Genomic DNA, 27288 nt, shown 5'->3' with positions numbered 1-27288 from the left:
AAAAGATTCAATTTTTCTCAAGGAAGCCAATAAGAGCTAATCTAAACAGAATACTTACTTCCAACAATTTTTCCCAGTCAAAGTTGAATATTATTGTCACATAAGTGAGGGAAGTTAGCCCCCCCAGAAGGAAATATTAAAAAGGAAAATATATTTTTCACCCAAAGGAGTTTTTGCAAAGCAGAAACCAAACCTGGCCCCAAATTTCTTTGTTCCAAGCAAGAGCTAACCGCATAGAAATGCAGATATAAGACCATTAGGAAGGTTGGAGCCAGGGAACTCAAGACAAAGAAACTCTTAAGAGTCATTAGCCCAGCCCCAGGGAAGCAGGAGATGACTTTTGGGATATAATAGGACTAACCCATTACCATCAAGTATACCATAGAGGCACACCTAAAACTCAAGTCAGAATACGTGACACAGGAAATAGCCTCAAAGTTCATGCCACAGGAACAGGAAACTATTCCAAACAAAAGGCTAGAGGGAGTATAAAAAGCTACTACACCATGTGCTCACCCCTTCTCTGTTCTTTCCTGAAGAACCATCTTTCTGCTTCTTCAATAAACTGTAATCTTCTTCCCAAAGCAGTCTCCATGTTTGCTTATTTATTCCCGGCTTGGATGAACCAGGATGAAGACTTTACTTCTAACGTAAGTCTTAGATTTATTTCGGTTTCTATTTGCCTCTGGGACCTTGCATTTTCACACAAAGCCTGTTTTTCAGAGTATATATATATTGGTGTTGATCGGGCGAAACAGGGGTGCCCCTGGAGTGTCGAGGGTTAGCCAAAGTTCCATCTATCTGTTCAGGATGGAGGCCAGGTATCCTGTCACATTTACAGCTATACAAGCATTGTTCAGACCGCTTATAATGATTGGCATGGTGTTTAAAATCCCATTTCCTCAATGCTTGTTGCGCTGGATGTAAGTCAATGTGATTATTAACCGCGTCTTTGTTGGAATACCACGCCTCTTTCAATAGAGGGAACTTTGGCTAACCCTCAACACTCCAGGGGCACCCCAGTTTCGCCCGATCAACACCAATATCGCTCTAATGAACGTCTGGGGAAGCCACCACTGTTAAACACACGCAATCATCCACCGATGGAAGACCTCCCCCTTCTCCAATATCACCACGATAGACCCCCACCCCTGGAACTTAACAACAACTGTGGAGAGTGTGGAAGATCCAGCATGAGGAGTTTGCAGCCAGACGCTGTGGGGAACGTCGACCGAGATCAAAAGAAAAAAAGGGGGGGAGGAGAAGAACGAAAGCACGGCTCGATTGCCTAGGCATACGGTGAAAGGGAGAGACACGGTGTTCTGCCTGGACTCTTTGCAGACAAGGAATACCCCCACCAACGATCCAGCCCCCCCCCGGGACGAACACTTTGAAGTCCCCCCAAAGACGAGCACAGGAGAGGAGAGTGAGAATGCGGGTAATCAGAATGCAGAGATCCAGAGACCTGGCGTCCGCCTGAATGCCGTTCCTACCAACAATGGGGAAGAGCGTGTGATAGGGAGGAGGGGGGATGATGAATTGAGAGGCGGAGTAAGCACCCGATCACGCAGCAAACAAATGGAATGGTGGAGAACTGTCAACACGAAGATTGCCAGGACGGAGGAGGAGGGCATAGACCCCCAAATATACAACACCTGTATGAAAGTTACTCATGATAGTGGAGGAGTGAGAAGAAAGGGTGTGGAGCAGGGATTGAGAAAAGCGTGTGGGGGGGAGCGTCTGTGAGCCCAGAGAAGCCTGTAATACTGATAGAGGAGAAACAGATGCCCCCAGGGTGGAAAATGAAAACAAAAAGGAGATGAGGGTCAGTACTATGGAAGGAAATAAGGATAAATGTTTTGTATTCCTTTCTGGGCGTGCACTACAAAATCTGTTATGCTGTGTGACTCATCCTCTCCATGTGAAACCTCAAATCCACTGAGTCTTTGCCCATTTTAATTAAGCAATTAAGGTTTCCGTATCTAAGGCAACTGAATCAAATAGATCAAATCTATTCCTTCCAGGGATACAACACAAAGAGCAATACATTAAATAGAAAGTGAAGTTATCCTATAGAAGCTTTTTATATAAAGTGACAATTACTGCTCTACTGCGACATCCAGAAAGCATGAAGAACATGCTCTTTTATTAAATTTTCATTGGGAACTTTAGGAATTACATCCATAAGTAAAGCATTGGAGGCTTTTAAGAAGAGACTGGACAGCCACATGGTGTAGGGCAGGCATGTCAAACTGCCGGCCTGCAAGCCAGATGCGTCATGCCAAAACCGCACCCACCCCATTGCCGGCAATGGGGAAAAAGTCACGTGACGTCGTGAGTTTGACATGCCTGGTATAGGGTCTCCAGCTTGAGCAGGGAGTTAGACTAGAAGACCTCCAAGGTCCCTTCCAACTCTCCCATTCTGTTAAATCTAAATATTGGAATTTAGCCTGGAACATTAAAAGCTCCAGACCTGACATAATTTTTTTAAAAAAGTATTTAGGGGGTATAAGACTGAGTTGTTTTCAAGCAGGAGAGTATAAGACTCTGCAGACAAAGAAAAAATTGAGGAAATAAAATAAAAAGTATTACATATATTTTGTGGCAAGATAATAAAATACCTTGTACAGAAAGTATAGGTTGGTACTGCAAAAAAAAAAAAAAACCAAAACAAAATTGTATGTTTGTTTGATAAGACACAAGCCAGCCACTTTCCACAAACTTGGACTGAATCTCATAGGACTGTCAAAAAGGAAAAAAAAGCTATTATTAAAATATAATTATAATGTATAAAATACTTACAGTTTTCTGCTTCTGTATACAGTTTTAAAAGCCCTCCCACAGTCTTAAAAGCTATACATAAGAAAGACTACACAAAAGAAAGCATTACTTAGTAGGTTCTGAATGTACTTAGTATGTATATGAACTCTGTAGAAAAATTATATTGCCGCTTCTAGAAAGAGTACAGAGAAAAGTAACAAAGATGATTAGGCGACTGGAGGCTAAAACGTATAAAGAATGGTTGCTGGAATTGGGTATGTCTAGTTTAATGAAGAGAAGGGCGAGGGGTGATATGATAGCAGTATTCCAATATCTCAGGGGTTGCCACAAAGAAGAGGGAGTCAAGCCATTCTCCAAAGCACCAGAAGGCAGGATAAGAAGCAATGGATGGAAACTAATCAAGGAGAGAAACAGCCTATAACTAAGGAGAAATTTCCTGACAGAACAATTAATCAGTGGAACAACTTCCTTGCAGAAGTTGTGAATGCTCCAACACTGGAAGTTTTTAAGAAGAGACTGGACAGCCATTTGTGTGTGAAATGGTATAGGGCAGTGGTTCTCAACCTTTTTAACGCCGCGACCCTCAACCGGTCGTAATTCGAGGACTACTCAACCGGTCGTAATTCGAGGACTACTCAACTGGTGCAGCACCGTTTGCAGAATGGGACTTTTGGCGGGCTCAGCAGGGCAGAGACAGCCTGGACAATTCCTATTGGCTTTTGAAAGCCAATAGAATTAGACTCTGTTCAAGAGAGTCTAATTGGTGAAATGGTCATTCGACCCCAAATGGGGTCCCAACCCACAGGTTGAGAACCACTGGTATAGGGTTTCCTGTCTGAGCAGACCTCAGAAGACCTCCAAGGTCCCCTCCAATATTTATTATTGTTGTTGTTGTTGTTATTCTCTTGTCAACTCCCTGTGACTCAAAGCATCTTCTTATGAAATCTGTCAAGCCCTGAAGGCTTGCCATACACAAGGGGACAGGGGAGCAGATGGCAGTCCACCAAGCTCGGAAGCCACAGAGCAGCCCACCACCCCACCGCATCGCCGAACCTGGCATCACGTCCCGGACACGCCTCCACAGTCCAACATACCAGCGGCAACGAGCAACGCCGAGTTAACGAGCCCGGGACCACCCGAAAGCCATATGTTGCTAGCAAGCATGGAAGTCCCCGAGCCTCAGCTGATACCGGCAAGCCGGGTGGTGGCCGGCGCGGCGCCGCTGGAAAAGAACCTCATGCCTTCGCACACGGACCTAGAATGGACATGGGATGGGGGGGACATACCCATATGGGGGGACGCTAGACAGGGAGAGCTTGGCGGCGGGAGGCTGCTGCATGAATCAGACGCGCGGGAAGGGGGTTACGAGGGCAGGATTCCGTCGGTGAAAGGGAGAGCACAGGGAAAGGGTGGGGCACTTATACAATTTGACCGGATGCTGGTTTGGGACCAGGGGCAGGGATATAGGGTGGGGCGCACAATTATAATGCGCCGGGAGGAAGCCACTCCCAGCGCTGACTTTGCTTCACATTTGAAATAAAGAAGTCAACGAGTGCAGTGTGTACCGGCGTTCCTTACTTTGCTTTTCACCTAAGGACGACAACGGATGCATTGACAAAATCACCAATAAGCTCACAGGAAGACCACAGCCCTAAACTGAACAAACAAAAATAGATTGATAAAGCAAAGAAATAGCCAAATTTTTGCTTCAAAGTTGTTTTGCTGATTCAAAGGAGGAGGGCATTAATTTGCAATTCCAGTTTTTCCTGTTATTCCAAGTTAGATTTTATTAACATGAACTAAGCATAACTATTATTTCTAATACTCAATCCATGCTCAGGATATAAAGAGGATATTAATGGACAAAATATGATTAACTTGTTTTGAAATAATAGATGATACATGGACCTTTCAGCTTTTTCTCATCTGTATAGAAAATCTGTACCAAGGTTCATAGCTACTGTATATAAAACTTTCTACAACACTGGAGCTGTTAAAGAGAACAAAAACTATCTATACAAATATGGAGACTGTGCTGGCTGGAAAATTCTGGGAGTTGAAGTCCACACTATTTCACACAGTTGCCAAGGCTAAGAAACACTGATCTATGGTTAGGTCAGGTTTCTATAGGTCTAACATTCAATCCTAAATTGAGTGCTATACTTGTACAAAGGGACTCCCTGGTAAAAGGTCAGTATTAATTAGATGTTTATTCCATAGCTGCCTAACGGTCAACAAGACTTAGGCTTTGTATACATGTCCCTCGCAATGAGATGACCAAGTTACTATTCTAGTTTATAATGCCTTGGTAAGAGCATACTTGGAATATTGCACCCAGTTTTGGTTGCCACAATATAAAAAAATATATTGAGACTCTAGAAAGAGTGCAGAGAAGAGCAATAAAGATGATTAGGGTACTGGAGACTAAACCATATGAAGAACTGGATATGTCTAGTTTAATGAATAGAAAGACTAGGGATGACACGATAGCAGTGTTCCAATATCTAAGGGGCTGTTACAAAGAAGTAGATGGGAAGCAGAAACTCTAGATGAAGAATACATTTCCTGAAAAGAGCAAAACTATTTGTCTTTGCACTAACAGTAAGATAAGTGCTGAACCTTGGTTCAGAAACCAATAGGTACTAAAGCAGATATGCTCCTAAATCTTTAAAGGTTGTACTTGGGAGTCCAACATTAGTCAGGACCACCTACTGAAGAAAGTGACATTTTCAATCAGATTCCTTTAAGATATTTTAGTCTGCTTTGTGGAGTCTCCTATTTTGAATGCATCTATTAATTATTTCAAGGAATTTACCTCTCTTTTTTATTTCAAGTTTATTCATCATACAATGCTTATATGTTTTGTTCCATCTAATCTATCTGAACTTCAGATACTGTACTGCTCATCTAGATCTGGATCCAATGTCTCTATAGCAGTAGTTCTCAACCTTTTTAATGCCGCGACCCCCAACCGGTCGTAAGTTGAGGACTACTCAACCGGTCGAAGTCGAGGACTACTCAACTGGTGCAGCACCGTTTGCAGAATGGGACTTTTGGCGGGCTCAGCAGGGCAGAGACAGCCTGGACAATTCCTCAAAAGCCAATAGAATAAAAGGGAGTAGCACAGCTAAGGAAAAGGGGGGAAAAAATGGCGGACTGCGTTGTTTAGCGACCCCCGTGAAATGGTCGTTCGACCCCAAATGGGGTCCCGACCCACAGGTTGAGAACCACTGCTCTATAGCATTCTATGAGAGACTGATGTGTGATTTGTGATCTTATTGTTGCTTAATGATTTCTTCCACTCAGTTGTAAAGACTACCTCAAACCAGAAGATTTACTTTTACAATTTTTAATAAAGTTAATTCTTAAATAATAATGGAGCTTGTTTCAACTTGTCTGACCACACAAAGCTCCTAGGGTCAGGAAGTGAGTTTAGCTTTCCTTATTTATCATTGTCATCACTATCAACACTATCATGCCTAGTTTATTTGCAAGTAAGCTGCTTGGGTACAAGAGCTTCATCTCTTATGAAATTCAATATTAAAAGAAGAGCCATGGCAAAGCTTTTCCTTCCTCCTGGAAGATGGGTGCTGGCAGCAAAATGTACTACATAGCCAATAAGCAAAAACTGTAGTAATTCCTGCATGAATGAGGTCCAGATCCTGTATAGAGCCAAGAGTTAAATTAGATAATTTACCCTCTAACTCTACAATTTTATGATTCTGCAATTTAACAGTCACCATATATTTATCAAATTAAACCCTAACACATAAATGTGCAATACCTCCAGTGGATAAGAATCAAATTAAGGTGAAACATATTTTGATTTAATAAAAGATCTAAAACTTTATGAAGTTCCTAACCATAATTATCTGATGCACAGCCAAAATTAAAACTAGCTCATTATATCTATGCAAAATATCTGGAAAAATTATTAGTAATAGTAATTAATTTCATCATTACAAAGATCCTTTTTATAATTTATTTAATCAAAATTACTGTGTATCTACTTTATTACAGATAGACTGTGGTTTATAATCACACCTGGGACCAAAACCTCTGTTGGTAAACAAGATGATTGAGTTGCGCCTGATTTTATGTCCTTTTTTGCTACAGTTGTTAAGCAAATCAGTGCAATTAAGTTAATCATGTGGTCTAAGCCAGGGGCTGTGGACCAGCACTGGACCACGGCATGCCAGAAACAGGTCTGCACTAACAAATAAAACCCCATCTATGGGATACAGGAAGCACACAAAACCACATCCCCTCCAATTTGTGGAAAAATCTCTCTCCACAGAACTAGTCCCTGGTGCCTCAAAGATTAGGGACCACTGGTCTAAGCAAATCTGGCTTCCTCTCTATCTTTGCTTGTTGGAAGCTGGTAGGAAAGGTCACAAATGATGATTATGTGACCTCTGGATGCTGCAACTGTTGTAAATACATGCTGGTTGCCAAGTGTCTGAATTTTCATCATGTCACGGTGGAGATGCTGCACTAGTTGTAAGTGAAAAGACTGGTTACAAATCATTGTTTTCAGTGCCACTGTAACTTTGAACAGTTGCTAACTGAATGGTTGTAAATTGAGGACTACCTGTATGAATTTCTGTTTATGTATACTTGACTAATAGGTGTTTTTTCCCTGGTATATGAATATGAACTTATATTTAAAGAAAGTGACTTAACATTTTAAATTACTATTTGGCAATAATTTGAGAACAAATTCTTGACTTCCTCTTCATTTCATAAATATGTATTTTTCTTTTCCTAGTTTCATTCAGTAATTCATGTTCTGTACTATTTAGCTCTCTTACATTTCAATTTGTAATCTTGCACATCCTATCATTGTCTCCATGTGGAACCCTCAGAAACTGAATTCCATTGCTCATCACGCCTTTGATCAGTCAAAATCTTTACATAATTTTAACACCTAAATAAAAACTGCCTGTTTCTAATCTAACTTATCGAGTTGTACTTCATTTTTCTCATTCTTCCCTTTATTTTAATATTAATTAAAAATTAAAATCTAAAATATTGTCTTACCATGTTGTGTCTTCCTCCATTCCTCTTTTGGCATGGTGGCTTATTACTCTAGGACTATTTATACAGGTTGTGGGTCTGCTTGCATTCATTCCCCTTAAAAACATAGAAGTCTCTGTTGAGCATTTACAGGAAAAAAATACCCTGACAAACAAACTACAAAAATGCAAGCAGAAATGAAGTTCAGTAAAATTTACTGAAGTTTACTGATAAAAAATGTCACTATAACTACAATAAAAGAAGAAAACTACTGGGTAAATATATTCATACTTAGCAGTTGGTTTGATATATTGTTTATAAAACTTGTCAAATATTTTTTAGGTGTTTTCTATAGAAATGAAATATTATAGATTGCTATGTGGCCTGGAAAAAAATCTTAAACAGGTAAAAATGATGTGCATTACTTATTTTATTTATTTGATTTCTATAGCTGCACATCCCAACAAATGATTCTGCTCATTGGATTAGCCAACAAGATCGTGTATAGATAGTCCTCAACTTATAACCATTCATTTAGTGACCATTCCAAGTTATAATGGTACTGAAAAAAGTGACTTATGACTGGGTCCTCGCCCTTACAACTGACACAGCATCCCATGGTCATGTGATCAAAATTTGCAACTGACATGTATTTATGACAGCTGTAGTCCCAGGATCATGTGCTTGCCATTGGCAACTTTCCCAATCTGCCTCCAACAAGCAAAGTCAACAGGGGAAGCCAGATTCACTTTTCAACTATGTGATTATTTAATGACTATGGTGATTCTCTTAATGACCACAGCAAAAAAGTCATAAAACTGGGCATGATTCGCTTAACAACTGCCTCACTCAGCAATGAATTTCCAGTCCCAATTATGGTTGTGAGTTAAGGACTACCTGTAAATACGTGTAGAGGAGATACAGATGCAAGTATTTCCAGAATTTAATTTCCTGAGACACAACAATTTGAAATATGGCTAAATAGTTTAACTTAATGTGAGATTATGTTTTATAAATACAACATATCCTCTGCTTTATAACCAATATAAATCATTCTCAGTATTGAGAATATTTGCTTCTCAGTATTGAAAATATTTGCAGGAGCTCTATTTATGTATAAAAGATTATACAACCACCCAGCTTAATGCAACATAAACCTAGGCAACTTACAAATAATATGGTGGGTTGATTTCCATTTGCTAAGTTATTCAACAATACAATATTTCCTCAACTTCAATATCATTTCTGTATTAATTTTTTACTTTTTCATGAAATGAACAGGCTGCCCCAATCAATTATGATTCCTAGCTCACAAAATAAAGCACAAAGCATGAAAGCACGAAGATAACAAGTTGAAAAAAGAAGAATCTGGAGAAACAATGCCAACTTTAAAACACATATATATATACACACACATGAAAGTATATCACATATTCTGACCCAAGGGCAGAGGACACAGCCAGGTCTTGAGAGCTTGTTTAAATAAGGTCAGAATCTCAGGGGAAATGCATGTCCAGAGGGCAGGTACCGTTTTAGCCAGAACTGGACTTCAGTAATTCAGACTGCAATCTGTCTCTGAGGTACAAATATCAAAAGGCAGTTTTCCTACCTTCCTGACTGAATTAGCTGACCAGAAAGTAACTTTGCAAGCCATTTGCACATGCTGGATGTAACTAATCTAATCAGTGAAGGAAGCAGTTACAGTGTATTGCTTAATCTGTAGAAGAGGTACATAAACAAATGGGCTCATGTTCTCTGCGCTCTTAATAAAAGCAATTCTGGTTCCTAACAGACTCACAAGCATCTGGCTTTGTTGTTATGGCTACTTGAGCCAAAATGTTAGGATAAACATCAAAGAAAAAGTGCAAGACACAGGTAAATGTGAAAAGAGGACCAGCATATCTGATCACTTTTGGAATATATTTGCACATATATGGATGAGCTTTAATAGGATTTATTCGTAAATGCAAATGGAACTGGATAATAAAACAACATAAATTCAATTAGCTACCACAAAAACAAGACAGTATTTCCCACGTTTAAAGGTTCTTATTTGCTTCATTTGCCAGCAGCCTTTCATGCAACTGTAATTACAAAAGAAAAGGGAGAGAATGAAATAAGCCTTTAGATTATGAGTATTAACTTTGGAAAATTTCAGATCCAAAAGGCAAGTCTGAAGACATATCTTTTACAATCATACTACCCCAAAAAACAAATATATTGTCATATATTGTGCCATTATACCTAACAATTCCAATAGGGCAAAAGGGAAAAGGGGTTTTTGTTCCAGACACCTGTCATGAAGTCTTTGCAGGCTTTTGAGCTCTGCCATACCATTGGTCTTTCCATTTCTAACATCCAATGTAATTTAAAATCCAACATGCACTTGCATATCATCTTCACCATCTGCAATCTATGCTGCTTTCAGGCTGATGACTGTATCCTTGTGGGCTGCAGCATATAGAGATTTTCTTTCGCCAATAGTCTGATGTTCAAACTACCCAACAGCTGATCTGAAATTATTGGTGAACCAATCAATACTCACTTTTTTGGTTTCAAATGGTCAGCTACTGAATATACTGTTTTTAGAGATTGACGTGTATCATGAATTAAAAGTCCTTCCCTCTTCTCAAAAAGAGAAGCAAGTAAATTTCTAGTATCCCCATATAGAATCCCTTTTTCTGTTCACATGTGGTTGTAAATATCAACAATATTTATGCAGCAATGGTAAGAGAAATTGGCTTTTAACTTGTTAACTATTAACTGAGAAGCTTCAAAAGCCTTCTGGTTTTCTGCCAGATTAGTGTTGCAAAAAGCATTTTAGCAAGCCCTGCAAGGGTGTTGCGTGGCAGCAAATCCTGTTGAGAGTACCATGCCAGCAGAACTGGATCTGCTGATTTTCTTCCCTTAGTTGGGTAGCATAAATGCTACAAAGGAACTATGAAAAATGGGAGTTGGCAGGCAGAGCCTCCAATGGGAAATAAAACTACCCACTGATGTAAGATGAACTTGCTGAAATGTGAATTTCATCCTTCTTTGAAGCAAAGGAGAGAAAAGCAAGTGGCTTTTCCAGAGTGGCAAAAGGAAACAACTTTGAGAAATGTGTGTTTCATCAGCATTGTGCAGGCAACCAGTGCCTATTCAGTTCAAAAGGAAGTGAAAAAACAAAATATGAAAGCTTACAAAGTTGAAGTGCAGTATATTTCTAATCAATGTTAAAGGTAAAGAGAGAAAAAAGAATCTTGCTAGTATGATAAATGAAGGCACTGAAAAAAATAGCACTCTTCTATCAATTAATCTTCCCCAAAGCCAGCACAAATTGCCTTTGTTTGTATTTCTGAATGCGTGCCAGGGCAGTTGGTGTTACCATATTATGCCCCAAAGCCGTGCAAAGTAGAAAGAACTAGATTCAAAAGCAGGATTCAGAACTTAACTTCATAATTTATACACTATTAACCTTTAACTTCATAATATTATACACTACTAACATTTAACTTTACAACAATATACACTATTCACCTTTACAATTGTAAAGGTTAAGTCAGCAATACCCAGTTTTGTTTCTAGCTCTTTTAAGCAATATTGTAAGAATTTTTGTAAGATTTCCCTCTTTTCTAAAAGTATTACAGTAAGTTTAGACCAGGGGTGTCAAACTTGCAACATCACGTGATGGACACGGTTTTGGCATGATGCATCTGGCCCATGGGCTGGCAGTTTGACACCCCTGATCTAGACTAAATTTTCTTAGCATACTGACTGGGGAATTCTGGGATTTGATATCCACACATCTTAAAGTTGCTATAGGTGAGACGCACAGGTCTACAAAGTATTCAATATTTACTAGTAGTGCAGGATTGATCAATCTCCCATTTCTCAAAGTATACAATGTAAAATGCAAATTATTTGTTACTGTGAAAAGACTAATAATAAGATACTAAAGAAAGCCCTTTTCTATTGCAGCACCTGCCCTCTTGAAAATCATAGCCCCAAGATTTATGTTGCACTGCTGCTGGACTTGATGACAATTACAAGAGGGAAAAGCAGTTTTTTTTTTAATTTTTTATTCATAATACAATTAAAACAAAAATGGACAAACATGACATTCCAGAATGAATTTTCCTAACAGTTTGTTTCTCATGGTACAAAAACTTAATACATCGTTCTTAACCTCTGTATAAGCCTCATCCTTCTATACAATACAATTATATATACAATTATATGTACAGTTATATATATCTTTTCATTCTACCATTAACTTGAAGTCCGAGCAGTTCTGAGGGAAAAGCAGTTTTGATAAGCTTTTCAGTTCAATAAAATGAAATAAAAATCCTTTTGCACATACAAAAAGCAGTAGAGATGATCCAAAAAGCATTACTAGTGGAAAGAGGCTGATCTCCACCTATTATGTGTCTCTACATTTTTGAGTTATTTCAAAAGGCAACCTGCCAAGGATGGTTTGCTTCAGCATCTGCCTAATGGTACAGGAATATTTTCTGAGTTCACAGTGGATTCAATTTATTTTAATTCATTTCATTCCTGGACCATATTGTATAAAGTACATTTAGCATTTTTGTTGTGGGTTATTAAAGCAAAATCTGGAATAGTTAACATGGTGCTCAAATGCTCCACTGAAGACCACTGTGTTCATAGCCCCTCTCACTTTGTCTATAAAGTCTGATAAGATTTTATTTATTTGTTTGTTTGTTTGTTTAAATTTATTGTTCACCCAACTCCAATGGATTCTAGACAGTGAAAAAACTAGAAAAAAACGTTTAGAAAAACACCTTAAAAACACTGAATCCTAGAAGTAGCCCTGAGTAAAGAAATCTAATAGACAGCAAAAACAGCTACACAAAACAGGGGCCATCGAACAAACAATAAACAACAGCCCCAGACCTGGGACCAAACCCAGGTTTTCAAGGCTTTCTGGAATCCCATGAGAGAGGGTGTCATTCTTATTGGCGGGATGCTGTTCCAGAAGGTGGTGGCTGCAACAAAGAAGGTACACTTCCTCAGTCCCACAAGATGGCAATGTTTAATAGAGGGGATCTGGAGCACACCCACTCTTGTAGATCATACTGGGCAGGCAGAAGCAGTCAAAGACAAGCAATCTCTCAAATACTTAGGCCCTATTCTATTCAGGACTTTATAAGTAACAACCAGCACTTGAATTGCCCTCAGAAACCAACTGGCAATCAATACAGTTTGCATACTTATGGTGACACCAAGAGGCACCCATTATAGCTTATGTCGTTATATCAGCTGTAACTTCTGGGGGTTCTTTAAGGGCATACATTTGAGAACGATGTCCAAAAATGATATATCTAGACTTTAATGCAACCCCATTATCTCTAGGTTTATAAACAGAAAAGGGCTACTTGGTATATTCTAGCAGTAGAAAAAAAAGAAAACATTATGGGAAGCACTTATGATCGTGCGAAAGAGTTTTTAAAAAAAAAAAACATATGTGGATAGATCAAAATTTTATCTGCATTCAAATGATATATAAAGCAATAATTGATGTAATTGAACAAAAAACCTATGAAAAATTGACTCTGCAATCATTTATTCCACAAAACAACAACAGATATACCATTTCCTTCTGTGGAAAAAATAAGCACACCCTTGGCTCTAATAGCTGGCATTGCCCCCTTTCGCAGAAACAATCTCAAGGTCTAATTTGTGCAACTTCTTTCTAATGGTAGAGTCATGCACTTTGACCTCAGTCATGGCGAGACAGGCATCTATAACCTTCTTTCTGAATGCCTCAGAGAGCAATTTCAGTCTAGGTCTGGGAATACTGCATACATTAGCAATAAAGATAAAATCAAACCAAATATCTGAGGTTTCAGCAGGACAGGTTCATCTCAGATTCTCTCTAATGATGTTGTAATAATCTGCACCCAATCTGGTTCACCCAGTTCTAATTTTAACTATTTGAGATACCAATAAATGTAGGAATGATATAGATCAGTGGTTCTTAACCTGTGCGATATTGCCCCTCAGAGGGCGATTTCGTTTTTCAGGGGGACGATGGAATGAAAAGGAGCAACACGGGGGCAAAGGAATGAAAAGGGGGCGATATGGGGGCGATGGAGCAAGAGGTTTTGGGGACACTTTTGAGACTTTTTCGTACAGTGAATCGCTGTATATCTGTCGTACAAAAACATCAGATCGCTCGCTGTTAGTGGATTGAATTGTGTTTTCAAATGTTCCTCCAGCTAGCTTCAGTACAGAACGCCGTACATATGTGAATACGTATCGGCTTCGTTTTCTAATTGTTGTTGTGCTCTGTAAAACATTTTGTGTGTCTCTTTGTACTGTACTTTTTTAGCGTGCACTCCAGTTCGATATTATATTTTCTTTGTGTCTTTTTAATCCTTTTTACAGTGTACGTGACTATATATACTTTCCCCGAATCTTAATTTAATTTCAGAGTTTTCGTCTTGAAATTCTTAGTTCCTGCATTGCGGTTTGCTCTTATGCCCTTTTTATATTTCTTTTTGCATCTTAAATGTTACTTGTAATTCAATCATTAAATGTTACTGTTTTTCTTTTCGGGCATTTCACTTTCTTGCAATTGAATTTTGTTTTCAGTGGTCATTACCTTTAAGTGTCTTGAATAAATAAGATAATAATGAAATACATGTATCACAAAGTTTGGGAATAAAGTGACGGGTGGCACCAAAATTTTTCACACAGTTGAGATATGGGGAAAAGACTGGAAATAAATTATTTGCATCAATATGTCCTGATGACAACTTTAAAGAAAACAAAAAATGTGTTTGGATAAATTGAAGAATTATTTCCTATGTTGTGATTGAGAAGTTATGTTAGGGGAGGGGGGTGATGACAACTTCCTCATTGGCTCAAGGGGGCGATTCATTCAAAAAGGTTAAGAACCACTGATATAGATGGCCTCTTTAATGAAGATTTGATGAAGGCTCCCAAAACAGATCCAGCAGGAGCTCCTCCATAACAGAAGGGAAAAATAAACAAAGCAATGTTGTCAATTCATATGTTAAAGGAATATCTGAAAAGCTCAGGAGGATCTTCAGCCAACACAACATATGTGCACACTTTAAACCCAAAAATACACTAAGGCAGAAGCTTGTCCACTCCCAAGGATAAAACACCCAGACACAAACTAAGCAACATGGTATAAGCAGTACAATGCAGTGTGACATGTGCAGATCTGTACATTGGGGAAACAAAACAACCACTTCATAAACGAATGGCACAACATAGGAGAACAAACCCATGAAGACAAGATTCAGCAGTCCATCTGCATTTAAAAAGACAAAGCCAATCTTTTGAAGACAGCGAAGTCCACATTTTGGATAGAGAGGACTGCTGGTATGAAAGAGGGGTCAAAGAGGCCATCTATGTCAAAACTGAACAGCCCTCTCTCAATAGGGAGGGAGGGATATGACATCATCTATCTCCAGGCTATAACAGTCCTTTCAGCAGTTCCAAGAAGGCTCCCATTTGCATCACTCAGGTGACCTTGAGGACATAAACTCCAAGTAGCTTCAACGACTCTCTAAAAGAATGCAAATGACCAACTGTCTGCAAGGAATATAAATCCTTCCATTCCCCCACCATCCAATCAGAGCTGAAGAAGTTCTTGGATGAGAAGCGAAATGTCTTCAAAGAAAAACAAGAAAGTCCAGTTGCCTTGTGAAAAAGCATCTTTGGGACAACCATGACCTGGATGACTGAGAAACTCCATAGATATGTAGAAATTTAATTACTTTTTCCATATGTGAAATTTCCAGTTATTTTTATTTTAATTACCAAAAGGTCTACAAAATATAAATAATGCATGATATTTATTACATTCTATCCCCTTTATCTATCAATATTATTGAAATAAAGATTAAGTATCTCTATGTTTAAATATATTGAAAAAGTTAAAAAAAGTCAATAAGATACTTACTTTTTTACATGACTGTATATTCCCTTATGCAGAAGGACTGGTTGAGCCATAATCCTCAACTAATGTTTGGAATATATTTAAATATGTTTGTTACATGTGCCCTTAACTTAATTTCTAGCAAAAACAACACCAAGAATTTTTTTTCCTTTTCTGATATTAAAAGAAATAATTGTAGAAAAACCAATCAACTACTATTTTCAGAAGAATTAATATATAAGCAATGTCAGAAGGAATCAAAGCAGAGATTCTTTAAAAACTACAAAAATATTATATTGATTTAGATACAGAAATTGTGAAGCAATCCATTCATTTTTCATCCAGATACTTGATCGTTATTTTGCCTTGATCTTATATTGCCATAGCAGCTGGTGAAACTCAACGAACTTTCACTTATCTTGCAAAACCAATTAGGTCAGATCTTATTAAAATTTGTATTGGAGACCCCTTGGAAATCCCAAGGCTCTGGCTAGACTGGGAAGCTGAGAAAAACATGTCAGAATAAGTCAGTGGCAAACCACTTCCATATCTTGGCCAAGAAAACAACATGGACTGTGTAGTCGCCAGGAGTCAAGTTCAACTTAGCTCAAAGGACATTTACTTCTTTATTGCCAATATAATATTGTATTAAGAAAAGCACTCATTGGGGACCTGAATTATGAAGTTTCACTATACAACCATGAAAGTTTGCTGGCTTTAAATCCTATTATTGATTGCTTCCAGATGATCAACTCCTGAGCTAATGTTGCCATTCCAAAGGCATTTTGTAGAAAAGGCACTCTGCAGCATCAGGTTGAGTCCTACACACTCCAGTGGCATACTTAAGTCTACCATCAGCATCACTGTTACTTTTGGAGAAGGTGAGAAGATTAGCAAGGAACTGAACAGCATCCAAACCTCAAGATTTTACCATACTAACATCTCATCAACACAGATTTCTTACATGGTTGACCTTTTACAGTTACTAGTAACCTCTATATTTACCCTGCACGTGAAACCAGACAGAAATTTACTATTTCTTGCTATAGAAAAAAGAATTCTGGATTTTTCAATATAGTCTTTATTACTGGAAACACAGAAAAACCTCATACCAAATGAAACAAATGTGTGAATTCTGTTACTCAAATGCAATATGCATACTGGTGTCTATATTTAATTTTTATTAGATTTACAGTACAGTATATTCCATCTGGGTCACCATTTTTCAAATGCAGTTGTTGTTTGACTGAAACTTTTTATAATGTGATAAAGTGTCACACAATAATGCAAAGTGTTATCATTGCAGAAGAAACTGAAAGATGTTGAATATCATGTATTTTATTATCTGAACTTACAGGAACACTACATGCCATAGGGTTCTGCAATCCGGGAAAAGTTGAAGGCTACTTTAAGTTCCATTTTTAAAAAATATGGTAAAAGGATACATATGAAAGTATATGGATTTTAAAAAAAGATTGCACAATTTTTAATTACATGTGTGCTGAAAATTAAACGAAAGTGACGGCTGACCCTCAACACAAACATCTGTCTACAAATGTTGTCCTCAGACATAAGGTGAACATGGGAACATGGGAAGAAAATGTTATAAAACCAGTTCTGCTACTGTATTCTAAAGATACTTCCACTGATATGAATTACAGTACTACTTAATCAGAATATGCATTATTCAGCAGTACACGGAAACTGCAATCAACAGTGATAAAATTCCAATGATCACAATGGGGGGAGTATATTTAAAAAAAACCTAACATTTGCCATATTTCTCAATATTTTGGAATTCACTACTGTATTTCGTTTCAATTTTGTCAGCACTCAATTATAATTTGCAGATAACCCTTTAGAATGCTGTTAGATTATATTTGCATATTTTTTGTTAGGAAGATATAGATATGGTTTAAATAAGAGAATAGCAATAACCAGGGCATTTTTCTCATAGAACGCCCAGAGCGGAGTTCCAGCACCTTTTTTGGATGGAACCTTGTAGGGTAGGCAAGGCAGGTTGTATGATGTGTGTGAGTTCCGGCACCTTTTTTTTTTTTTTTTTTTTAGAAAAAAAGCACTGGCAATAACACTTAAACTTTATATACAATAGTGGCCAAAATTGTGGAAACCTTTTGGGGAAAGTGTATTTTTGAGGTATGATGGCGAATAACATCACTTTTTTTGGAGTAGTACCACAAAATTATATATCAATGGAAAGATAATTTAATCAACATAGTGTGTTCAATTATCTGTACTGTATTCTATGAAAAGTTATAGCCAAATAACCAGAAAAAGGAAGCACAACTTGCTTAGGTTAATATCAGGTAGTTTTCCTTTATCTGATTGTAGCCAATGAACATGACTGTTTAGAGAGCCAATCAGGTGTCATCTTGTTTTGGCAATGAGCCAATCAAATCACAGTAGGATTCAGTTATTAATGTCATTTATTGAAGCTGAGAGGAGGACATTTGTCAGTTTGTTATGTGATCACTATTAAGTTGGTTGGGTTTTTTTTTCCTTTCATTTAGTGAGCTTGTAAAACATAATAAAATTAAAGTAATGTAGCAAAGAGTTGACTGGTTGCCCAGAAAGCGATGTAAAATAGTATTAAGTGAACAAGGCTACAGTTATAAAGAAATTAGAAGAAAAATTGGTGGAAACTTAACCAAAGGTAGCATTTCTACCGTACACTTTTCCCAAAAGGTTTCCACAATTTTGGCAACTATTGTACAGGTCTAGCACTCTCTGAGTGATTTACAGTGTCAGCATATTGCTCCCAACAATCTGGGTTCCTCATTTTTACCAACCTCAGAATGATGGAAACCTGAGACAATCTTCAGTCAGTCAGGATCAAATTCCAGACTGTGGGCAGAATTGGCATGCAATACTGCATTCTAACCACTGCCTCACCAGGGCAAGAGACTTAAGCCTCTCAATACCTATGCTACTATTAGCAAACTCTGAAGTTAAAATGGAAAACATTATGGTCTCCAGTAACACCCTATAGTCAAACTCTCTTTGTGAGCATGTGGACACAATCATGAGATTTTCCTGACACCAATGTGAAATGGTTATCTTTTTCCATAATTTTTGACTTTCTAGTCTTATTGCTCTGAAATTTTCAGGAAGGTTCTATTCCACTATTAACCAAGTTTGACTCTATGTAGCTCTTGATCTAAGTGCTACCACCTACTGAGATATTCTAGATCAGTGGTTCTCAACCTGTGGGTCGGGACCCCATTTGGGGTCGAATGACCATTTCACGGGGGTCGCCAAACAACGCAGTCCGCCATTTTTTTTCCCTTTTCCTTAGCTGTGCTACTCCCTTTTATTCTATTGGCTTTCAAAAGCCAATAGGAATTGTCCAGGCTGTCTCTGCCCTGCTGAGCCCACCAAAAGTCCCATTCTGCAAACGGTGCTGCACCAGTTAAGTAGTCCTCAACTTACGACCAGTTGTGTAGTCGACTTACGACTGGCTGGGGGTCGCGGCATTAAAAAGGTTGAGAACCACTGTTCTAGATGCTACTCAACTACAGTATTTCAACCCTAGCCATGGTGGCTGAAGCTACTGGAATATCCCAACCCCATGAAAGTGCTAGATAATCAAGAAGGGGTACAAAATCTTTTGTGGCTAAAGGCTACTTAAAGAACAAAGCAAAATACACATGCATGGTCATGAAGAATTGCAGAGGGATGGCAATGACTTTTCTGAATACAGGTCAGAATTTCAGTCCTTTTCTTCCAGTGTTGGTTGCTGAGAATTTAGCAGAATAGACACACTATTGGAGGTTTAATATATCTACTTATTCATTAAAAATAGAAATTTGCACCAATTATTTTAGTGATTTCTCACCAAATTTCAGAAGTTTTAGGAGATTGTATGAACTGAAAAAGCTATGTGTAATCTTTGGTGCCCATGCCTGATTTAGACCCAACTTTGGCTATGCTAATGTATTAACAAAAGCAACTTTTTGCACAGACTAAGACATTCCCTTTTCATTTCATTTTGAAAACTTTAAACTATGACATATTACAGATCTATTTATCAGATTAGAAGGCACTTATCAACATAATATCACTGAAAGTATATGTTTGCCACATCTGTTAACACTTGTGATAAACTGTATCATTTGAAATACTGAGGTCCATCTTCAATCAGTTCCCAAGTGAAATCTTATGCTGACGAACTATCTTAAAAGAAGAGGCATCTCCAAAAGTTGATTATTGTCCTTCTATTTCATAAGAATGAATGTTATTTGGTTTTATGCACTGAAAAGTTTTTATTTGATTTTTAAAATATGCAAAGCTGTTTAAAAATAAGTAGTCTGATAAAATAATTGTATATATTTGCTTGGGAGTCTACTGAGGGCCATGCATTGTTACAATGAAGTAAACAGAGTTTGTCTACTAATATAAAAATAGGTTTTATTGTATGTTTTGGTAAAAATTAAACTATGATTGAGATTTGTTATAACTGATCATTGGATTGTGGTGCATATTGTCACATTAACCAATAGCTACTTTATTCTGTTATTATACTAAATGCTCTACAGAACAATCACAAACTTGTTTTCCTACAGAATGGGACACAGACTCTTGGCATTTTTATTAATTTTGAAATGCAAATATCTTTGCATTAAAAAGTTCTGAATGCTACTTTCTGTTCTTTAGAAATATTATTATACATCAGATGTGGACAATATTTGTTGGAGTCTACATTTAATGTCTGGAAGAGGCTGATAGCTACAGTGGGTGCAATTGTGATACAGGATGAACAGATCTGCATCACACACATTCCTACAGACAGGATTTTTCTGAGTTGGAATTTACTCTTTTTAAGACTGAATTAAGCCTACATACTTTTAGCTGGAGTTCTCCTGGCTTACAGAGATCAATACCAAAATAAAGATCACATTTTTGGCAGACGTTTCAGCTTGCACTCCAGCAAGCCTTCCTCAACTCAACAGCATAGAAGTGAAGATTGTTCTGCAGTATTTATAGTCTGTATGGAATTTGAATTCTTCGAGGTTAATAACTGCACACTTCTTGGAAAGTATTGGTTGATTGCTGGTTGGGGACGGTGCTAATTCTATTCTGTATTAAATCTATTTTTCATCTTAAAAAGAATGGAAATCATTTTAGCATTGCACCAAGCTGACAGTTTGCAATGATACAATTTAAGGGTACTCCAAGGCCTGCAATTGTGGGGCTGCATGTCTATCCTTGTTACAGCTAGGTATCTAGTTGCTAGACAGAGTAAAAATTCCAAGAGTTTTTGAGGCTGGCTACCCAATTTACAAGACTGTTCATATAAATTCTATTCTACTGCCATTTTCAGTATGTAATAGTTATCAAGATAGCTAATATTATTCAGATTTAAAAGATATACAAAGCAATTGTGATCATGGGGTTATCTTGTTAAAGGAGGGATTTGTGATTCTCTGGAACCTGCTTAATTCCCAACACAGCCTGTGGTGAAGGATTCCGGCAGTTGTAGTTCATCAACCACTGGAGATGAAGGCCTTCAAGCATCTGTAAAACATGGATCTAATAGAACAGATGGACACCATGTATATTCAGCTCCAGCCTCCCTGATAAATGTGTTGTATTATGCGGTACAAAAGGATGATGTGTAAAGATTTCTTAAGCAAGACAGTATTTTTTCTCTGTACCTTTTTGTTCTTTTCAAAGAAAGGCTGCAAAAATAAACAAGATAAGCCGGTAGGAGTATCTGTGCACCTTGAAATTTTCTCAGAGGGCCTCCCTAGGCAGCGGTAAGTTTTATCTGTTGCATGTAAACACTTTTTGTTTCAATCGTTTTACAAAGATAAGTCTAGTAGCATTTGCTGGTTCCCCGTCCAAAGGATTTTTTTTTTACTGTAGTAAGTGAGCGGCTCAGCTTCTGCAACCAGAAAACCGCTGGGATTATCCATTTCGAGGCCGGCTAAGGACTACGCTCAGGAGCATGTGAGCGTCTCTCCCAGACACATACTCTGTACTGAATGGGAAAAAACAAAACGGAGAGTTTCTGTGGCACAACAAATGCGGGGGGTGGGGAAATCACCCTCAACCTCAACCTTTAAAAAAAAAAAAAAGCCTCCAGGTCTGAGCTCAGGGTTTTTTTTTTAAACTTTCCAAGCTCGGGGAATGATTGAGGGAAATTCTGAGAACACAACTTCGCCTCTGTAGGGACACTAAAGATTTGGGTTTTCCAACGGCTGCTTTTCGGGAACTCCCATGCACTGGGGGCGAGAGTCTCTTCTGACAGGCGGGATCCGAGTCCCCGCCCCGGCCACAACGAAACTCGCCCCTTCCCCTTCACCACCAGCATCACCCCCCCCTCCAAATCTGCCCAGCGACCCTCCCTGTGCGCGGAAACCTCACCTGGTGCTTTCGGGCTCTTCCTCGCCCCCCTGCATGAGACCCTCAGCGCTGCGGGCTAAGGACGGAAAGGCGGCTCTAGGCACGATCCCGCTCCCGCAGCCACCTGGCAGCTAGACGCGGGGGAGACTCGGGTCGTGACGGGGGTCCACTTTCCCCCACAGAGAACTTTGCGTGCGGTGCGGAGGTTTGGCGAGAGGAGGAGGCGGCGGCGGCGCTGGCTCTATCCCAAAGGCAGCTCTCGCCCGGCATCGGCGCGCGCGCGCACCCACACAAACACCCACACGCACGCACACTCACCATCCCCACAGCGCGAGAATAACAGGCATAATAGTCTTCCCCCGCCACTAGCCTTGCGGTTGGGACTGTGTCCCCGCCCCTTGGCTCGGCTTCCCAGCAACTGACGCCCGCCTCACACTTTTGAAAGAGCGAGAGCGGCCCATGGAGTCGTTGAAGCGCGCCCGTTAAGAGGAAAAAAGCGTGTTATTATCGCAGCTACGAGAGCCTTTTTGGTGCGGGGAGGCTTAACTCCGGAGAATCGGCTTCCCGGGCAAAACCGTTTACATCTGGGCGACTGGAATCGTTTGCAAAAACGCTTTGCCCGCGCCACTTTTCCTCTTTGGCCCGGGTTGTTCGTATTGCTCGCTTCCCCCGTTGTGATTTCGTTTCGTGATATCCGCCCTTTTATTTATTTTGTTTAGGGAGTATTTAGAAGGAGTTCCCTCTTTAAGTATCTGTGGTTATTACGTGTCGAGGTTTAATTTCTGAAAAGGGGGAAGTTCTCGGTCGCTACTAATGGCGGAAATCCCGCCGTCGAGTCTCAGAGATCGTCTTTCTATCCCGGAATGTCTTTGATTCAGCGGCAAAGAAAAATAATTTTGCATTATTCTTGTTAATTAAGGACAGATCTCAATAAAAAAAGGTTCATTCTCCAGTATCTTACTCCACTGAGTCTACAGGTTGCACTATGCATTGTTTAAACATGTTTTGTTGAATAAACCACACCGATTACTTTTCCAGTCAAGCCAAAGCATATTATGCCCTGTTATTTATGAATCCAACCAGTTTGCTATATAGTCAGTGTTATCCTCCTATAATACAGTCCGTGCATAACAGAAACTAATATCTTGGCTTATTCACTTAGTCCCTATGTATGGAATAAGCAACATTTCTCCTTACATTGAAGTATATTATGGATTTACGTTTTTGTCTCGCCTTTTTCCCCCCTCTGGCAGACAGGTGTGCTTCAAAGCAGATGCTGGCCTCTAGCCACTGATATATTTAGTTCATAAATGCCACAAGAATCCAATCAGATACACAAAGACAAAAAATCTGATTACAGTAGTCTGTGCAACCCTTTTACCAAAGTTTTTGGCGCCGTGTGCAGGTCACATCTAGAGCAGCTGCCATTCTTGTCATGCTGTAATTTAAGACTTTGAGTTAGAGATCTCAATTTCTGCAAAAAAAAAAAAAACCTAAGTGCTGACTGTTGGCAAAGTACGTATCTGAAACTGACTTGGTTCCAAGCAGTTAGATGATGACATATTCACATTCTCTATTCAGATCAGGTAGGCACAGCTAGTCGTAAGAGACATTTGGATAATCATCCCTTGTTTTGGATCTTTCTAGGTTGTTGACTTAAAAAAAGGAAAGAAAGATAGGAGAAGCAGCACTACAGTTTGAGCAACTATAAATGGGAAAACAGAGTGATCAGGTGCGAAGATTAGGACTGGCATTGAGCCCTGAAGTAAACTGAGATAATATAAAATGAAGTAAGTATAGTGGAATGACTAGGATGGTAAAAGGAAGGGATTAGAAAAGCCAAGAGCACAACTTGATCTAGTTCTCAACTTACAATTTGTTTAATAATTGTCCAAAGTTATACCGGCACTGAAAAAAGTGACTTGCAACCAGACCTCACATTTAACAACTGTCACAATATACTCACACTCACATAAACAAAATGTGTATGCTTGGCAACCAGCATGTACTTACGATGGTTGCAATATCCCAGGCTTATGTGATTGCCATTTGTTACCTTTCCAGCTGGCTTCCAACAAGCATAGTCAATGAAGAAATCCGGATTCACTTAATGACTACTTGATTCACTTAACAACTGCAGTCATTCACATGGCAAAAAAGTCTTAAAATAAGGCACAATTCATTTAACTGGCTTGCTTAGCAATGGAATTTCTGGTTCCAATTGTGGTCATAAGTCGAGGACTACCTCTACTCTCTGCTGTTGTTATGTGATGTTGTTAAGGTCAAAGGAGCAGCACTCTACTCTGGAGCTAGAAACCCACTTTTCTTCATAGAGCTCCTCCTCATTTATAGTTTCCCTATTGTCTGCAAAATAACAGTTTTATAATTACTTACATGCTCCTCAGCAATCATTTTAGCCTTTTTGTTGCAGTACTTAACATTTCAAACTTGGTCTCTGGCTGCCAAATTTAAAGACCGCCTGACCTAAGACCCACTGTTTTCTTTTCTAAAAAGGGCCATCAATGGGAAGAGGAAGGCATTGAGGATAAAGTTACCATAAATACAATTGTTTGATTAACTTAGGGTAAAATAAATTACAGAGAGAATGGCAAGGAGATGAAGGAGGAGAGAGGAAAGAAGGGAAAAAGAAATTATTCATAATCATAAAGACTGAATAATTAGAAATGACATTTTTCTAAATTTAAATTGCACAGGCAATCTCCAAATACTAGTTAGACCATTAAGCAAATCCTAAAACTTGATAGGAAGATGCATTATAATATATATTTTAGACCAGTGGTTCTCAACCTTTTTAATGCCGTGACCCCCGACTGGTCGTAAGTCGAGGACTACTCAACTGGTGCAGCACCGTTTGCAGAATGGGACTTTTGGCGGGCTCAGCAGGGCAGAGACAGCCTGGACAATTTCTATTGGCTTTTGAAAGCCAATGGAATTAGACTCTATTCAAGAGAGTCTATTCTATTGGCTTTCAAAAGCCAATAGAATAAAAGGGAGTAGCACAGCTAAGGAAAAGGGGAAAAAAATGGCGGAATGCGTTGTTTGGCGACCCCCGTGAAATGGTCGTTCGACCCCAAATGGGGTCCCGACCCACAGGTTGAGAACCACTGTTTTAGACCAATAAATAATTTATGATTGCTGATCCTGTTTTAAAATTTAAGCCACTCTCTTCTAAACAATCAGGATATAAATATTTAGTATTTTTATATCCCACATCTAATTGCCACATATCTTTTAATGTGTGTGTGTGTGTGTGTGTGTGTGTGAGAGAGAGAGAGAGAGAGAGAGAGAGAGAGAGAGATAGAGAGGGAGAGAGAGAGAGAGAGAAAGAGAAAGAGAGAGACAGACTCAATGGCAAATGTATTTATATACCCAAAGTTTGCCAGAATAAGAATGCATTTTGGCAAAAAGATAATGGAAAGAGGGCTAGCCAGTTTGTCAGACAAGAAATCTGAGTCCAAAGTCTCAGACTAAGTATCAAGGTCCTTCTCCTGTGTTCCCACCAAATGCCTTCTAAAAGAAACTGAATGTTTCCCCGGCTGAGTGAATGAACAGAATATATCATATTCTAAAGAGTCGGATACTCAAATAATATATTGTTTTATAGTCATAAAATATACTTCAAATTTTGTTTTGATTAAAAACAGGAGGAGAAATCCACAATATAAATCTAACAAATAAATAAAATTTACTTTTACGTAAATGTATCTGCATAAAAACCTCATGTCAATATATATATAACACATGCATAATTACTATGTGCAATAAAAGTGTTATTCTGAAATTCATCATGACTTCCTCTTAATTCTCACTCAGCATTTTGGCATGTTTGCAAATATTTTAATGAAAGGTAGCTACCTTTCTTCTTTTATGACTCATGATGAATGTTTACTGAAACATTCACAAATGCTCAACAAATTATTAGATGCTATGCAGGGCAGTTCTAAATTCACTTGTTTGGAAGTACAGTATAACTTCTTTTAGTAGTTCTTACTTTTACACTCTGTGTGAGAACTAGCTTTATACTTCTTTAAAATATTTTCTGTTTTGCAGTTGTTCTTTAAAAGTAGATTAAAAAAACTACTTGTAAGATTTAAGGAATATTATTGAAAAACTTTCAGCCCAAACTTCATATGTCCATTAGTATTTAACAGAGCACTAAAATATGATTGTGGAATTGTAATAAAGATGGTATATAATGAGTTCTGATTTGTTTTGCTATAATAGTTAAAGGCACTGTACTAGAAACCAGGAGACCTGGATGTAATCCTGCCTTAAGCATGAAACTAGCTGTGCTGTGCTTACGAGGCAGTAACAAACCACTTCTGAAAATCTTGCCAAAAAAACTGCGTGGACTAGTTAATGTAATTGCCAGGAGTTAAGATTGATTGAAAGACACATATATAAATGAAATGTATAAATGTATAAATGAAAGAGGGCTTAATGCTAACAACGTATTTCTATTCTGTACTGCAAAATTGCAACCTGAATGCTACAATAGAAATGGAATAGAAAGAACAGTGCTCCCTCCCTCCCTCTTCCTCCCCTGTTTTACTGTGGTTTTCTTCCTTTTTGAATGGCTGGTGCCAGTATGGGATGCTGCTAAGGTTTGGAATAGCTCCTACCCATTCAACAACCACATAAAACTACAAGTGAGGTCATTTGTTGACATGAGAAAGATGTCATCAATATAGCAATAGCACTTAGATTTATATACTTCTTCATAGTGCTTTACAGCTCTCTCTAAGCGGTTTACAGTCATCATATTGTCCCCAACAATCTGGGTCCTCATTTTACTGACTTCAGAAGAATGAAAGACTGAATCAATCTTTGAGCATGTCAGGATAGAAGGAATCGAATGTGAGCAGAGTTAGCCTGCAACACTACATTCTAACCATTGCGCCACCACAGCTCCTATATGCCTAGGTTGACACCTCTGCTCTAGTCCAAACTGGTTGGCCATGCATTCATGACACCTACAGTGTATGGCTGCCAGTACAATCAGGCATAACTCTCAATGGCTCACAGCAACAGTGACAAGCAATATGTGTGCGTGTGCGTGTGTGTGTGTGAACCGCCCTGACCCGATGCCCTAAATGAACTCTCCAGATAAAAAAAATACCAGACACTCCCCAGTACATAAAAATCACAACCACTGGGCTCTAGCTTCACCCTCACAATAGTTGATTTAC

General features: G+C 38.7%; 1 protein-coding gene across 3 annotated transcripts in view; it reads right to left on the bottom strand.

The window, feature by feature from the left end:
* The window catches only part of ARHGEF3 (Rho guanine nucleotide exchange factor 3), a 124726-nt gene extending 102258 nt beyond the window's left edge, over positions 1-22468 (bottom strand). Inside the window, exons 1-2 of one of the 3 annotated variants that reach the window (XM_039348147.1) lie at positions 22100-22468; positions 7822-7914 (exon numbers count right to left, since the gene is read on the bottom strand). In XM_039348147.1, coding sequence (XP_039204081.1) covers positions 7822-7914; positions 22100-22134 — 128 coding nt within the window. In that variant the 5' untranslated portion in view covers positions 22135-22468. The remainder of the gene's footprint in view (positions 1-7821; positions 7915-22099) is intronic. The other 2 variants (XM_039348148.1, XM_039348149.1) reach the window with 2 other exon arrangements.
* Between the last annotated feature and the right edge of the window lie 4820 nt (positions 22469-27288).

The sequence above is a fragment of the Crotalus tigris genome, unplaced genomic scaffold, assembly GCF_016545835.1.
Source record: "Crotalus tigris isolate CLP2741 ecotype Arizona unplaced genomic scaffold, ASM1654583v1 scf7180000018122.1127207, whole genome shotgun sequence".
NCBI lineage: Eukaryota > Metazoa > Chordata > Lepidosauria > Squamata > Viperidae > Crotalus > Crotalus tigris.
Note: the sequence above shows the minus strand (reverse complement) of the source record. Positions and strands in the feature narration are given on the sequence as shown.